The sequence below is a fragment of the Saimiri boliviensis genome, chromosome 5 (assembly GCF_048565385.1).
Source record: "Saimiri boliviensis isolate mSaiBol1 chromosome 5, mSaiBol1.pri, whole genome shotgun sequence".
NCBI lineage: Eukaryota > Metazoa > Chordata > Mammalia > Primates > Cebidae > Saimiri > Saimiri boliviensis.
The window spans coordinates 37,849,256-37,866,235 of NC_133453.1; the positions used below are offsets into that span (position 1 = coordinate 37,849,256).

General features: G+C 38.2%; 1 protein-coding gene across 8 annotated transcripts in view; it reads right to left on the reverse strand.

Moving 5' to 3' along the window:
• Positions 1–16,711, reverse strand: part of NBEAL1 (neurobeachin like 1) — a 210,698-nt gene extending 193,987 nt beyond the window's left edge. For 4 of the 8 annotated variants that reach the window (XM_039470091.2, XM_074399225.1, XM_074399226.1 and 1 more), the window contains exons 1-2: positions 16,417–16,610; positions 14,934–15,200 (exon numbers count right to left, since the gene is read on the reverse strand). In XM_039470091.2, coding sequence (XP_039326025.2) covers positions 14,934–14,984 — 51 coding nt within the window. In that variant the 5' untranslated portion in view covers positions 14,985–15,200; positions 16,417–16,610. Of the gene's footprint in view, positions 1–14,933; positions 15,201–16,416; positions 16,611–16,692 lie in introns of those variants that run through there. The other 4 variants (XM_074399227.1, XM_074399230.1, XM_074399224.1 and 1 more) reach the window with 3 other exon arrangements.
• Between the last annotated feature and the right edge of the window lie 269 nt (positions 16,712–16,980).

The following is a 16,980-nucleotide window of genomic DNA, read 5'->3' on the forward strand; positions in this document are numbered from 1 at the left end:
TGGCTAAAAAAAAATTGCCACATATGTGTTACATATTTATTTTATAAGGTACATAATATATCTCATTATCTCTTTTTTGTGACATTACAAACTACTGATCCAGTATTTCATTACGAGTAATTTCTGCAAAAACCTGACAATTTCCTCATACTAACACCATTACTACTAGAAAGATTTGCAGAAGAAAGAGCTATTTATTATTCTCAATCCCACTTCCAGATTCTCAATTAAAAGTATATCCCGATACAGACTGTGTTTATGCTACTCATCCCTCGATGTTATATAATGGATAGTGGCCTGTTAAACATAAACCTATTCCTTAATACATGCCAACTTTCTGATATATGTATATTTTCCACAACAACTGAAAATACATACAATAGACTTGGGAATTTTCACATTTAAAAAGCTACAATTTCCAGCTGGGCATGGTGGCTCACACCTGTAATCCCAGTACTTCGGGAGGCCAAGGTGGGTGGATCACCTGAGATCAGGAGTTCAAGACCAGCCTGGCCAACATAATGAAACCTCGTCTCTACCAAAAATACAAAAATTAGCTGGGTGTGGTGGTACACACCTGTAGTCCCAGCTACTCAGGAAGCCAAGGAAGGAGAATTGCTTGAGCCCAGGAGGTGGAGGTTGCAGTGAGCCAAGATGGTGCCACTGCACTCCAGCCTGGGCAACAGAGTGAGACTCTGTTTCAAATAAATAAATAAATAACAAAAGGCTCTATTTTTTTCACTCTTTCTTTGGGTTTTTGTTCTTTTCTTAAACAGATGATGCAATAGTTATCTATTCCTGCATAACACATTACCCTAAATTTTAGCAGCTTAAAACAACAAACATTTATCTCACTGCTTCTTAGGGTCAGAATTCAAGAGTGGCTCAGGTTGGTGGCTCTGGCTCAGCATTTCTCATGAGCTCATAATGAACATGCCAACTAAGAATACAGTCATATCAAAGCTTGACTGGGCTGGAGGAAACACTTAAAAGCTCACTCACATGACGGTTGGCAAGAGCCTTCCATTCTTCACAAGATGAGCCTCTCCACAGAGTTACTCATTATTGAATTTATGGATTCCCCCAGAGTAAGTGATCAAAAAATAATAATAATAATAAAGAACAACTGAGGTAAAACAATAGTGTCTTTCATAGCCTAATTTCAGAAATGGCATATTATCACTTTTGCCAAATTCTACTGATCATACAATCAACCTGTGGTACAATGTGGGAAAGGACTACACACAAGAGTACAAATACCAGGAGGTGGGATCTTGAAGGCTGGCTACCACAAATGACTAGTTCATTAAGTTTTAGTCTTTTTTATTTCTAACATATGTACTTACATTTTCCTAAGTAATTCTGTAACTGCCAAGTTTTAAAATGTACTTTTATCATTCAATTTTTTTTAATTCTAATTTTTCCCCATTTTAAGACAAGTCTATTTCTCTTTCAAAACTGTGAGGTCACTTTTTCCATATTTCTATGATTCTAAGATTCTTAACATTTTGACAGCTTTGAAATTAAAATGCATCTCAAAATTGCCCTTACAGAGGCAGCTGACATTTATTCTTGCCTGTTCATACACAAACCTGGTAGATTTCGTATTGATGTTCCTTCACTAGATTAACATGTATAGTTAGTACTACACATAACTTTAACTATCATTCAAAATGTCTTCAAAAAATTATTCTATCATTAGTCAATAAAATGAAAGTATTGTGTACAAAGAAAGGCATGAAAACAGAGCAACAGGGTAAAATCTGACATCAACAAAGCAAATATTCATTACTATAGAAACAATCACAATTGTAGGTTTTCTGGCAAATGGCTTAGTATTTTATAAACTTGAAAATGAGAGATACTCTCAAATAGATGAAACGGAAATACATGTGTGAAAACATTATCTATCATAAGCCAAACAATGCAAAAGAAGACAAGGGAATCTGCCAAATCACTAGGAAAAGATGAGAGAAATTTCAAAGCAATGAGAACCTGGTATAGTCAATTCCTACATCAGGAAATAAGTTATTAACCTGCAGTTTAACTGCCAGCATTTCTCTAAATGTTACATAAAGTAATGGTATATCTTGTAATCAATGTTTTCAAATTCCATGATATATAGAATCTGTTCAGCTTTTTTTTTTTGAGATAGCAATAATAGCTCACTGCAGCTTCAACCTACGGGACTCGAGTGATCCTTACACCTCAGTCTTTCAAGTGACTGTGACTATAGGTATGCATCATCATGCCTGGCTAATTTTTGAATTTTTTTGTAGAGACAGGGTCTTCCTATATTATACAGGCTGGTTTTGAACTCCTGGGCTCAAGCAATCCTTTCATCTCAGTCTCCCAAAGTCCTGGGACTATAGGTGTAAACCATGGCACCCAGTATATTTATTTTATAATCTCTGCCTTCTGATATCAATATATAATTCTAGATCTATGCTTAGTGTCTACTTCCGTTGGTTCTCACTCACGGCACTTTTCCCTGAAGTCCTGGCGGAGGTAGGAGTGAAGCAGGTTTGCTTCCAGTTGATCTTTATGCCAAAGGTGTAAGTTATGGGAATCAGAAAGGAAATTTTATTAGACTTCTCATTCCAGTTAGTCCCTTGGCTTTACATTTGGTATTTGTTCTTTATTATTATTGTAAATTGTTCTTTATTATTATTATTTGATCACTTACTCTGAGGGAATCTAGAAGTTCAGTAATGAGTAGCCCTATGAAGAGGTCCATCTTGTAAAGAACGGTAGCCTCTTCTAAATTCTATCCATTTACAAGACCAGGAAAACAAAAGCTCAAGTTCACCAGGCAAAAGAGGCTTTAATTTACCTAAGTTTCTGCTTTCGTTAAGATTTGCTTCAGAATGCCTTACGACATTACCAATTTTTCAATACTTTTAAGATGTTTCTTAAATTTTATCCAGAATTTCTAGTAATTTTCAGAAGGGTTAGCCTAAACAACCAAGTCTACCTTATTACCAGAAATGAAAATCTATACTTAACGACCACTTTTCCTCAGTACTTTTCGGTCATGTCTTTATGCTTGCCTGGAACACTTTCTGTAACGATTAAGCCACTATACATTCTTTAAAACCCGGATAGATGCTACTTCTTCCACTAAGTTATGCTGTAACTAATAACCTCATCCCTCCATCTTGCTTTAGTTTACTTACTATCTGGACCTACAACCTAAGTGAGAAACTGCTTTTAGCTGGAAAAGCATGCCCTCATATGAAGTCATAGTCCGTTAAATAGATGAAAGCAAAAGTTCTGATGAAAGGAAAACCCATCACATCCAAGAGAGGTTTGGAAGCCATTTTAACACAAACAAAGTAGTAATATTGTAATAGAGGTGTATATATACAAAATAGGCTTAAAATACACCAATTCCTAGTGAAAAAGGTTTCAAATTTTACTTTATATATTTTTTTATTAACCTTTTTTTTTTTTTTTTGAGAAAGGGTCTTACTTTGTTGCCCAGGCTGAAGTACAGTGGCACAATCAGGGCTCACTGCAGCTTCAACCAACTGGACTTAAGTGATTCTCCCACCTCAGCCTCCTGAGTAGCTGCGACCACACACACATGCCATCATACTCAACAATTTTTCTATTATCTGTAGAGGCAGGGTTTCACCATGTTGCGCCAGGCTAGAATTTCTTAAATGTTTGCAGAACTATCCATTCAGATAACTAATAAAGTTCCCGGTCTGATCAATACAGTGTAGAAAAATCACAGCTAAGATCAGCAGAACTGGCTGACATCTGCAATGCTAGGTAAAATATGTCTTGTTAAATGAATTTTGTGTTTACCTTGGAGTTTCGCACATTAGTAGTCAGGTAAAGAAACTTCTGATGCAGGCCAGACACGGTGGCTCACGCCTGTAATCCCAACACTTAGGGAAGCTGAAGCACCTGAGGCCAGGAGTTCGAGACCAGCCTGGCCAACATGGTGAACCCTCGTCTCTACTAATAAAGTACAAAAATTAACCAGGCGTGGTGGTACACGCCTATAATCCCAGCTACTCAGGAGGCTGAGACACAAGAATCACTTGAATCTGGGAGGTGGAGGTTACAGTGAGTCAAGATTGCACCACTGCACTCCAGCCTGAGCAACAGAGCAAGACTCTTGACTCAAACAAAACAAAACAAAAAAAACAAAGCCTCTGATGCAGGTGTTTTTGAGAAACCAGTGAAGTTATCAAAAGTTAGCAATGTGGTCCAGGATATAGATGGTAGGAAAGGTTGTGCATGTATGGAGACAGGGGGTATATGGGAATGCTCTACTTTTTGCTCAATTTTTCTGGGAACCAAAAACTGCTCTAAAAATACAGTTTATAAATTTTTTAAAAACTAACCAAATAAAAATAGGAAAATATTAAATTCAAGGGACACGTGCATACAGCAGGCACCCAATAAAAATGAGTGAAACAGGACTAAAGCTAATTCTTTAGAAAAGAAAAATATTACTATAAATGTATTAACTATATTAACATGTATATATTAATATATGTATTAATATAACATTGACACTTGTCAAATGGAGTTTAAAGCATTCCATGAAACTTGAAATAATGTTCACATTTCATGTCAAGTTAAAGTTTTTCAAATTAAATATATTGATTTATAGTAGTAAATGTAATTAATTTACACATCCATAAAGAACTAAAAGTCTCTGAATAATAAGATTCTCCGCAACTGACTTTCTGTGTATCTGTATTTTCTACAATTAAGTTATATCTTAATTTAAAAATTAAAGCTCAGCATAAAAGTAAAACATCTTTACTATTTTTTCTTAGAATTTAATCTAATCAGAAAGTCTAGGCCAGGCACAGTGGCTCACACCTATAATTCCACCACCCTGAGAGACCGAGGCATAAGGACTGCTTGAACCAGGTGTTCAAGACCAGCCTTGGCAACATGTCAACACCCTGTCTCTTAAAAAAGAAAACTGTTCAGAAAATAGCCAGGCATGGTGGCACACACCTGTAGTCCTATCTGTTTGGGAGGGTGAGACAGGAAGATCACTTGAGCCCATGAGTCCAAGGTTATAGGGAGATACTACGATTATGTCACTGTACTCCAGAGTGGGCCACAGAGCAAGGCCCTGTGTCTTAAAAAAGAAAGTCCATATACTTTTTATTTTTCTCCCTAAAATAAAGTTCATTCACTGGAAAGGTTAAATTTTATATTTTGAACAGACAAAAATCACTCAAATCACCTCACAATGGCATCATAAATTACACACCTTTCCTACCATTAAAATGTTTAATGTCAGTAAAAAATTATGTAGCAGTTAAATGCATCAAACAAAACTACATTTTTTTTTACAGAGGTAAACTGTTTTAAAATGTTTGATTGACTTTTGTGTGAAATGGATGTATCATTTAATCTTCTTTCGATCTCGGCAGATAACTCTACCAGTCTGAGTCTAAGTCACGAACCATAAAGAAAAATGTTGATATATCTTAGATATGGCTAAAAATAAGTTATTTTTTCATTTTTTTTAAGACAGCAGAGTCTGTATAAAAAATATTTAAGAGTAGAGCTCCTATTTCCATTACTGAAAATGAAATGGTGCATTATAATGTAAATTCCATTATTTTAAATAAAAGTTGAGGAAAGAATGAGGAAGCAAGTGTTGCGAACCCTTGCCTGAATTCTAACACCTTCAAAGGATTTCAAATATGGCTATGGAACATTTCATAGTCAGTCTACATAGTTCCCCATATCTTAATAGATTTTGAGTGACCAGAACAAAATGGTCACCAAAAAAAAAAAACCGAATTATATTTCCACAAAATAAATCAAGAGTTGGGGGTGAGGGGGTTAAAAATAAGGAGAAATCAAGGGTTTTTGTCAATAGCCAGCTGAACATATATTGAAACACTATAAGACATTAAACCTTGATCTAGAAGCATTTTACTTTACATCTTTAACAATGAAGGACTATTGAAAATTAAAACACCTGATTCCAAATGAACCTACTTAAAATGCATAATGAGTATGCTACTAAAGAAGGATATTTAAAATGGCAACTAATAAATACCAATAACTAAAGCAAGTCATAACAGTAATTCTTTTCAATTATGTGAAGTCTTAATAATATCATTTCTCTAGAACATAACAGACTAATTATCTACATCTTAACCTATACACACATAAAACTATTCTTAGTAATTATATTTTTTGTTTTTTTTGTTTTTTAAATTTTTTAAATTTCTTTTTTATATGTGTATATATATATGCATTATATATATAATATATTCTAAGAGGTGCAAACAGGTAATATTAGAAATAGCGGACCTAGAAAAATGAGTAAGGGAATAAAATATCTAACATTATAAATTATGCTGATCTATGATTTAAAGTGGTTATACACAAAAATACAGACATAAATATACAAGCCTCAGCCCCAAATTCTGAAGCTAACATAATAGGAAAACCTAACCTTTTTCCTGCAAAATGAGCAAGGCAAGTAGATCCCTTATTTCCATTATTAAAGAATATTATGTTGGAGCTATCAGATAATATAACTAAACAAAAGAGAATTAGAAGGGGAGAGGGGTCCTCATTTTCTGTAGGGGACTTTCTAATGGAGAAGGCAAGCTGTGGGAGCTCAGTTACAAGAAAGTGTAGTCTCCAATGCCCACTTCAGAAGGAAAGTGATAGGGAAAAAAAGAACCTCCAAGAATACATAGCCAAGAGTAACAAGAGAAGAGTGGCCATGGCAGGTACTGAGTCATATCATGGATTTCTTCTCTGAGGATAGACAGACCAGGCAACATTTGCCCAACTGAATTTGCAGAGGACAGATACCAAGTATCCTCTGAGTTCACAGATCACAGTATCAAGAAAAACCACAACTGGATTTGATGTATACCACAAGATCCCATGTTTCAAGACTGGTATGATGACTGGATGAGACTTTTGGAGTTCTTCAGATAGATACGAAGTACATTTTGCGTACAGGAGAAATAGGAATAACTGTGCCTAGAAAGTAGACTGAGGCAGACTGGATCTTTGGTTCCAATTCTTTACTTGCTTGTAGCAAAACGTGCCACATAATTTTGCAGAAAGGAAAAAAAAAAAGCTGTAGCAAAGGCAGAGCACTTGTAGTATGTCAGATATAATAATTGTTCAAGGTTTGTTTCTAAAACTAAGGTCTGAGAATGCTTGGAGTTAATCAGAAATATTTTCAGAGGTCTATAAGTTCCATCTAGAAATTTTTAAAGTTTGCACTCCTATTTTTATTAATTTTTAAATTACATTAAGCATATTAGGGAAGACTACCTCATTACTAGTATTGCTACTCAATTTCAGAGGTCACATTTGGATTGCTACCAACGGATCATCAGCAACAGTTCAATTTATAGAGCAATCTTTCTTAAATTACAGATCTCTGATTTACAGATGGATTCTTAGGTATGAGAATTTTCAGATGCTCTAGAGCAGTGTCACACAAAGTGTGGTAAACAGACCAATAAAGGTCCTCGGCCAGGTTAGTAGAAAGACACAGGGAAACATCTAAAAACTTTAGTAGCAGTTTGGCAGTAATTTTAAGGCTGTTAAATTTAATAATAAAAAATTAATAAAATAAGGACTTGCATTTTTAACTTTTCCACTCTTCAGAATTGCTTTTGCTAAAGCCATACAATATTTATGAATTTATTTGAGTCAGAGTCTCACTCTGTTGCCCAAGCTGGTGTGCAGTAGTGTAATCTCAACTCACTGCAGCCTCTGCCTCCCAGGTTCAAGCCATTCTCTTGCCTCAGCCTCCTGAGTAGCTGGGACCACAGGCGTGCACCACCACACCTGGCAAATTTTTATATTTTTAGTAGAAACAGGTTTCACCATTTTGGCCAGGATAGTCTCAAACTCCTGGTTTCAAATGATCTTCCCACCTTGGACCATCAATAATATTTAAATTGTCAAATCCAATACATGCTCCATAATGCTTTTCTTTTTTCTTCTTTTTGAGACAGAGTCTCACTCTGTTGCCCAAGCTGGAGTGCAGTGGCACAAACTTGACCCACTGCAACCTCTGCCACTCAGATTCAAGTGATTCTCTTGCCTTAGCCTCCCAAGTAGCTGGGATTACAGGTGCATGCCAACACACCCAGCTAATTTTTGTATTTTCAGTAGAGATGGGGGTTTCACCATGTTGGCCAGACTGATCTCAAACTCCTGACCTCAAATGATCCACCCACCTTGGCCTCCCAAAGTGCTAGGATTACAGGGGTGAACCATCATGCCCGGTCCATACTTTTCTTGACTGTAATGTTGAATTTGATACCCCAGACTTTTTTTTTTTTTGAGACAGGGTCTTACTCTGTCACACAGGCTAGACTGGAGTGACAGGATCCTGGCTCACTGCAGCCTCAAACTCCTGGGTTCAAGCAAATCTCCCACCTTGGCCTCCCAAATAAATAGGATTATAGGCATGAGCCACTGCACCCAGCCAATATCCCTTTACTTTCTGAGGCAACCCAGTCACTCCTGGCTCCTCTCTCATTTAAACTCACAAACTCCGCTTCCTCTGTCATCCATTTATTTATTTATTTATTTATTTATTTAATAGAGACGGGGGTCTCACTGTTTTACCCAGGCTGGTCGCAAAACTCTATCTTTTTCTTAAATGATAATGTTCTTCAGGACTCCCGTTTACCCTCTTCTTATTCTCGTAACTCTTCAATACCTCCCAATACGACAACTCTCAAATCTTTATTTCCAGCAGAGACCTCCCTTCTGAACTCCGTATGTTGATTATTTCTACCTGAAATGTCCCTAAACATAGAAAAGACAGGATGCTTACCTGAAAATCTAGTGATCTTGTCTAGCTAACTCTGTGAATGGGAAGACCAAGTTTTCTTTGTCAGAAACAAACAAACAAAAAACAGGAAATTATTTTAGACCCTTACACATCTGCACATTATGTTCCACACCTAAACACTTAAGTGCTATCAATTTTATCTTCTTCCAGGAAAATTTAAAGTTTGATGCTCAGAAGGAAAGAATTTTAAAAGTTAATGCATCTTAACAACTTTTTCATTTCCTAAGTCCATTAATATAAAATATTCACTTCTTGCCTTCATAACTAACTTCTGAAAACAAACATGTAACTGGCGAGTACTACTACTAGGCAGTTAATGATTTTGTTTTGTTTTCTTTAGAGTCAAAGAACATTACACCTTCCTTACATACAAAGCCATTATTAAGCCATAGAAAATCAAGAGCCATTTTCATATTTTGCACATACCAGAGACTTATTAAACGTGGCTTAAATTATAAAGGTTGATGTATCCATCTTACTAAAAACTTATTTAGGATTATAACAAAATTATACTAATAAGTTGACAATATTCTCATTAAAAGAATATTCACTAATTCCATTTTCCCAAATTTATGTGTAAAAAAAGATACTTGCCTTTTAACTGAATAAAACACCTCTAAATTCTATTTTCTTTTTGAGGCAAAACTTTTATTCTGAAAAAGAAGTTTACTCTGAGCTCACTGCAAAACTATCTATTTCAGTCATATTCCAGATTTAGCAGGACAAAGGGCAACAGCAGGAAATGGAAGATCATCAACGTCCAAAATAAATTTGGTTTAGAGTAGGGGAAGGACCCTTGAATCATTATTCAAGATAATTAAGCACTATGCTTGAAAGCAAAAATAAGCACAGATTTAAAATCAGTTAAGACATTCAGGCATACAGTTTCACTACTACTGACAAAATGGTAAGAGAATATTGTCTTCTATTATTATATTAATACAGGGGTTAAATGTAAGCAATTCTGATACACACATGTCCACACCAACACAGCTACAAAATACTTATAAAGATTACATTTTTATCTTGCTTCCTCTTATGATACATTTAAGTAAAATCTTTTTTCTAAAAAATGTTGATAGATATGTAAAATAGTTATGTTTTTCCATTTGATGGGTGAGAAAACTGAGATATAAAGAAACTAGTTTAACTTGCTTTTAGGTCCTTAAGATCAGACACAGAACTGGGACTAAATATCAGCTCTAACACTGTCGCTTCACAAAATTGTTCAGGGCAAATTTAATCTCAACAAAACAAAAATAATTTTTTAAAACTAATGACAAAAATGAACCATGGATTTCAACCCACACTGCCACATTTCAAAATCCCAGGCTTTGAGTCAATTTGTATCTTTTTACTCAGTTAATTTATTTGATACTCTACACCAGACAGCACAAAAATAGCTTAATATCATCTAAGACTTTGAGAGGTTCAGTTTCTTTCTTCTACATATTCTGGTGACCAACTAACTACAGCACTTTCAAAAGGCTAAATGTCTAACAGAAATACATCCTTAAGCCTGTCCAAGGGTTGCAGTTGAGATAGGACGTTTATGACACGTGCTTTTCTTCTCTCTCTTTTTTTTTTTTTCAGACGGAGTCTTGTTCTATCACCCAGGATAGAGTGCAGTGGCAAGATCTCGGCTCACTGCAACCTCCATCTCCCGGGTTCAAGTGATTCTCCAATCTCAGCTTCCAGAGTAGCTTGGATTACAGACACTCACCACTGTGCCCAGCTAATTTTTCTGTATTTTTAGGAGAGACAGGGTTTCACCATCTTGCCCAGGCTGGTCTCAAGCTCCTGACCTCGTGATCCACCAGCCTCGGCTTCCTAAAGAGCTGGGATTACAGGCATGAGCCACCAAGCCTGGCCAATACGTGTCTTTCTACACACATACATGAATCTCAAAACTTTGTATATAATATAGAAACAAAAACTGCTCTCAGCACCATCTCTCTTACTGTCAGTATGTTAAGTATCAAAAAATACAGTGAATAACATGGTGCCTACTACTATATAAACTAAATTTTTTTTTTTTTACATGGAGTATAGTGGCACAATCTTGGCTCAATGCAACCTCCACTTCCTGTGCTCAAGCAATCCTCCACCTCAGCCTTCTGAGTAGCTGGGACCACAGGCAAGCACCATCAGGCTCAGCTAATTTTTTGTATTTGTGGTAGAGTGTGGTTTCACCATGTTTCCCAGGCTGGTCTCAAACACCCAAGCTCAAGTGATCCACCTGCCTCAACCTCCTAAAGTGCTGGGATTACAGGCATGAGCCACCACGCCTGACCTAAAATCTTTAGACATTTAAAAAAAAAAAAACACTGGGTAGGGCGCAGCAGCTCACGCCTATAATCCCAGCACTTTAGGAGGCCGAGGAGGATGGGTCACCTGAGGTCAGGAGTTTAAGACCAGCCTGGCCAACATGGTGAAATCCCATCTCTACTAACAACACAAAAACTCAGCTGGGTATGGTGGTGTGCACCTGTAATCCCAGCTACTCGGGAGGCTGAGGCAGGAGAATAGCTAGAACCTGGGTGGTTGGAGGTTGCAGTGAGATGAGATAGGGCCACTGAACTCTAGCCTGGGCTACAGCGTGAGACTCAGTCTACAAAAGTAAATAAAAATACTGTATACTTAGGTACTAGTATTAAAATATTTCATATTTAAGAAAAATACACTCAGACAAGAAGTAGTTAAGTACTGAACTAAGTCCAGATACAATATTAAACCTGTTCAAATTAATGTTTAACTTATAAGAGCTGTAAGAAATGTACTGTTAATCAAATCCTTGACTATGGGTGGGGACAACCATTGGAGGCAAGAAAAGTTCAGACTATGTAATTTGGTTTTTTTTCCTTTCTCTTTTTGAGATGGAGTCTCACTCTGTCACCTAGGCTGGAGGGCAGTGGTGCAGTCTCAGCTCACTGCAACCTCCATCTCCTAAATTCAAGCAATTATCCTGCCTCAGCCTCCCAAGTAGCTGGGATTAAAGGTGCATGCCACCATGCCCAGCTAATTTTTTGTATTTTTAGCAGAGACGTGGTCTCACCATACTGGCCAGGCTGGTCTCAAACTCCTGATCTCAAATGATCCATCCGTCTCAGCCTCCCAAAGTGCTGAGATTACAGGCCTGAACCACTGCGCCCAGCCTCAGACGACACAATTTGAAATAGTCTTATACACTGGTGAAAGAATCTTTAGAGAGCAGGAATATGTTGGGAGTCTAGAAATCATCCTGCTTGTATTATGTAACAACTGTATAAGTTTTAAAAAGTAACGGGAAGAAGACACATGTTTCTAACAATGCAATTAAAGTCTATTCCTAGAGGGAGAAAGTGAAAACTTAGACCTGAAAAGTTTGGTAACAAACCAAATCGCACATCACAAAATGTTAAGTATGTGAAGTGACAGATATGTTAATTAGCCTGATTTGATGATTCCACAATGTACGCATTTATCAAAACATTACATTGTACCCCAAAAATACATACAATTGTTTTAAATTAGGAGATAGGGCAAACTGACATTACACATAAACTGACTGAACATGAGCTGGTAATAGTTGAAATTGGGTGACAGACACAAAAGAGTTCACTATAACATCTTCTCTAATTGGTGCATGCTTGAAATTTTCCACAATAAAAGTGTTAAAAAGAAAGAACTAAAAAGTTCTACATAACAATCTACAGAATAAGAACAAGAAAAAAACTGCTTGTCCCACAGAGGTCAAAACAAACAAAAATCTCAACAGTGAGTTAGACAAGCATTCTCCCTGCATATACATACATGCGTACACGCTTACTCAACAAATGAGAAAAACTGAGACCCAAAGAGGTAAATTCCGTTCAAGGTTACAAAACAAAGCAGCAGCAGAGCCAAAACTAAACTACAATTTCAAGTCCACAAAGAGGTCTAAGAAGCTTTTGGAACTAAGTTGTAGAAAACATTTTCATAAGAAGGTCTGAGTCCTCAAGTAGTCTGAAAGCTCATTAAAAGTGTTAAAAAAAAAAAAAGTCTTAAAAGTTTGTCAGGTGGGAAAACAACAGAGTTGGTTTGAGAGGCTAAATGCTAGAGTGGGAATAATAAGGCAAGAAAGTATAGAGAACAACTGGGTACAGTATTTGGTAGTCATGCTCACTAGAAAGAAGACTTAAATCTATGAGGTGTATTTGGTAGCTACCTTATTCAAGGTGTCTGCAGAAGAGAATGTTGTCTACCTTACAAGTAGCTTATTCATGAACCAGTAAAACACAAAATCACGGTTTTAAATAAATACTCTTCAAAAACAAGTGAAAAAAATGTAAATCTTATTAAGCACACAAATTAAATGAGATTTATATTCCTGTCCAAGAAGAGACAGACTTCAAAATCTGACCATGAAGTGCCTTCATTATTGAAGATAAACATTTCAAAAGAGAAGGATGCACATTTATATTCAAAGCCATTAAGAACAAAATTCAGCATATGCCAGTGAACTATACTGTTTAATAATCTTTAATATTAAATTTAATAGTAAATTTACATGTAACCCCATTCATCAATGTCATTCTGAGAATAGTAAAACCTAGTAATTTGATTTTTTAAAATAAATCATTTTCAAACTACGGGGTATTCATACTAAAAATTCATTTTAATTTTTGGTTAATGTGTTAGTGACTACTTTCAAAAGTGGTGAATTGGATTCCTTTTTTATTGAAAGCTTCTATTTTTAAAAGACATTTCTGGTATTAAATTACACAAGACTAAAAGCTATTTTAAAACTTCATATTAAGCATTTCAAAGTACATGTCCTTTAGTGATTATAATATACATCAAATCAGGAAGCCAAAGAAAATTCCAGTGTAATCTCTAAATTTAATACGACAGATAAATGAGACCATTGTTAAATAATAATCTGCCGTTTAAGAAGCACGAAGGGGCCGGGCGCGGTGGCCCAAGCCTGTAATCCCAGCACTTTGGGAGGCCGAGGTGGGTGGATCACAAGGTCAAGAGATCGAGACCATCCTGGTCAACATGGTGAAACCCCGTCTCTACTAAAAAATACAAAAAAATTAAATGGGCATGGTGGCACATGCCTGTAATTCCAGCTACTCAGGAGGCTGAGGCAGGAGAATTGCCTGAACCCAGGAGGCGGAGATTGCGGTGGGCCAAGATCGCGCCATTGCACTCCAGCCTGGGTAACAAGAGCGAAACTCCGTCTCCAAAAAAAAAAAAAGAAGCACGAAGGGATAATGCAGAAACAGAAGCTGTGACTTGAGAACTTCACCACACAGACTCATTAATTAACTCAAGTAGTACATTAGGGGTGTTTCTCTGATCCTTGCCAGTATCTTCAAAGTAATAACGTACCTCCTCACTTGAAAAACATGTTTTTAAGTATTACTCTTGTCAAAACCTAAAATCAAAGCTATCATATAAAAATTCACATAAAGACAAGGAGGGGAAAGAACATTATTTTTGAGTGATAAAAATGTTAAGGAGTAAAAATGTATAAAGGTATGCACTTCAGTCAGGTAGTACTGTAAGTCTCTGCTACTCCTGTAACCTTTGCATCAGTTTTCTCATCAGTAAAAGGAGATGATCACAATATTCACCTCACGGGACTGTAGTGCGGATGAAATGAGACAATTCTCATAAAAGTGCTAACCTGGTGGCAATCACACAGTATGCAGTTCAGTCAATAACCCTGTGATGCAGTTTCAAAGGTTCATTCTGAGAAAAACGCTTAATACCCTTCTCATAAAAATGTCTCTAGCCTACACTCACTTGTGGGAGAAAATGAAAAGCACAAACAAAAATAAAAATAATTTATTTTTCTCTCAAGGGCATAATTTTACTTATATAATTCTAAGATGATTTGGGGATCATAAGTATAAAATAAAAGCCACACTCTACAGTTTTTAAGAGTATGCTAATATTGTATGGGTGTTCAAACCTGAAAAAGAGGAAAACAGAAAATCCTTTAATTGCTTTTAAGTTTGGGGTTATTCGTATGACTAAATACACCATTATCTATTAAATAAAATGTTAATCCTGCCAGTCACAAATTTTATAAAGTATTTTAAAACATAAAAATAAAAAGGAAAGCAATTACCTTTGTACAATAAAGCATCCAAAGTTCAAAAAGCCTCTCTCGGGATGCCATTCTGGCTTTCGCTCTGGCACTTTAATTTTTCTTTAAAAAAATTATGTTCGAGACTACAGCATGTTCATTTTATTTTCCAAGTTTTTCAGTCATTACAGTAAAGCTCATAGCAGCAGGAAAAGCAAAAAGTAAAACAAATGGACTGTCCAAAAAAAGGCAGTTTCAGCAGTTACTCCAACACATCTTCATTAGTGGTAGTTGGGCAATTAAATGGATCTGTGAAAGAGAAAAATACAAAGGTTAGAAAAAAATGCCATATTAAAAAATCTGGACTTACTAGAAACTAAAGATGTATCTGCCTCACTTTCCACAAACAACCCACTACACTTTCATACGGATTGATTAGATTTCATAGAAACTTGTGTTTCAGGAAAACATCACAACTAACACAGTATGTCCCTTCATGTAATCCTTTAAGACAGACTCCTAGAAATCGGTACATGTTAGTAACCAAAATTGCGTCCAGTGAGATTAACGAGCAAGACTCCTGTAGGGTCCAGCCCTACAGGGTCCTGTGAGCCCCTCTCCTTCCCACTTACACCTTTTTGTACATACACAAGGAAAAGGCCCACATCTCAGACATACTTCAAATACATCAATGCTCTTAGAATGAATATTCTTGTTCTGGTCTAGTCTTCAAAGTTGTTGGGGCCAGGCGCGGTGGCTCACGCCTTTAATCCCAGCACTCTGAGGCCGAGGCAGGTGGACCACAAGGTCAGGAGTTCGTGACCAACCTGGCCAACACAGTGAAACCCCTGTCTACTGAAAATACAAAAATATAGCTGGGCATGGTGGCACGCGCCTGTAATCCCAGCTACTCTGGAGGCTGAGGCAGGAGAATTGCTTGAACCCGGGAGACAGAATTGCAGTGAGGCAGAGGCTGCAGTGAGCCGAGATCTCGCCACTACACTCCAGTATGGGCGACAGAGCAAGACTCCGATATCCGGGTGGGGAAAAAGTTGTTGGGACTGTTTGCTGTGTTGCAGGGCAGGGCGTGGGGGCAGGGGAGGAATTCCCAGATCGTTTGTTTTAACAATCCTAGGAGATTAGAAGTCCACCCGCCCACCTGGCCTGTCCACCTTTCCATCCTAGAGAAGTGAGCACGCATGCAAAGGCGAAGAAAACTTCCCGAAGAAGCTTCCAAGTGTTTGTGAGGATCTTTAAATTTCCTCTTCCCATCCCAGACAACCCAGAGGCAAACTTAAGGTGAGCCAAGCTGCCAAGAAAAGCTCTATAATTAAGGAACGCGGACTCGGCAGCTCCCGACCGCGACCCCCGCAGCACGAAGGTATCGGGGCACGACCCGACAGCCTCGCCCCCTCACAACCGCCCCTCATTCGGCAGCCCCTCCACCACCAAGCACCCGGGCCCTCCCATTTCCCGCCATGCCGCTCCCTCTTCCCAACAGCCCGCTTCCCCTCACCACGCTCACATTGGGGGCCGCGCCGCAGCCGCCCGGCCGCAGTCTAACCTGCTTCCCTCGCCCCCTTCCCCAGAAGAAACCCCGTGTCACCCCGCAGCCAGGCAGGCGGGCAGGCGGGCGGGACACGGGGGCGGGGCGCGAAACCAAGAGGAGCCGGGGGCGGGGCCGCCCCCTCGGCTAATCATTCCGGCCGCTGAGGATTTACCCAGCCCTCGGGCCGCAGCTGTTCAATGATCGCAAAGCCTGGGGATGGGCGGAGTGACCTGAAGCCCCGCCCCAGCATACCTGCGCAGCCGCAGTCGACAGACTCTGGCCGCCCATTCCTGGGCAGGCGCCGACTGCGGCGCAGGAGCCAGGCTTCCCTCAGCTGGACGTGGAGGGCTGAGGCGCTGACGGCTACGCCCGCCGGCCCCGCCCCGCCTTTTGCTGATGGCGTCATTTCCGTGAGTCGTCTGAGGGCGTGAGGCGCTGCTGTGTTAAGGAGGGTTTTGTTTTGACTTATTTGTAGAACCAGGATTGCTCCTGGGAATTTATAGTAATGTACACACCCCCACCGCAAGAAAAATATTCTTT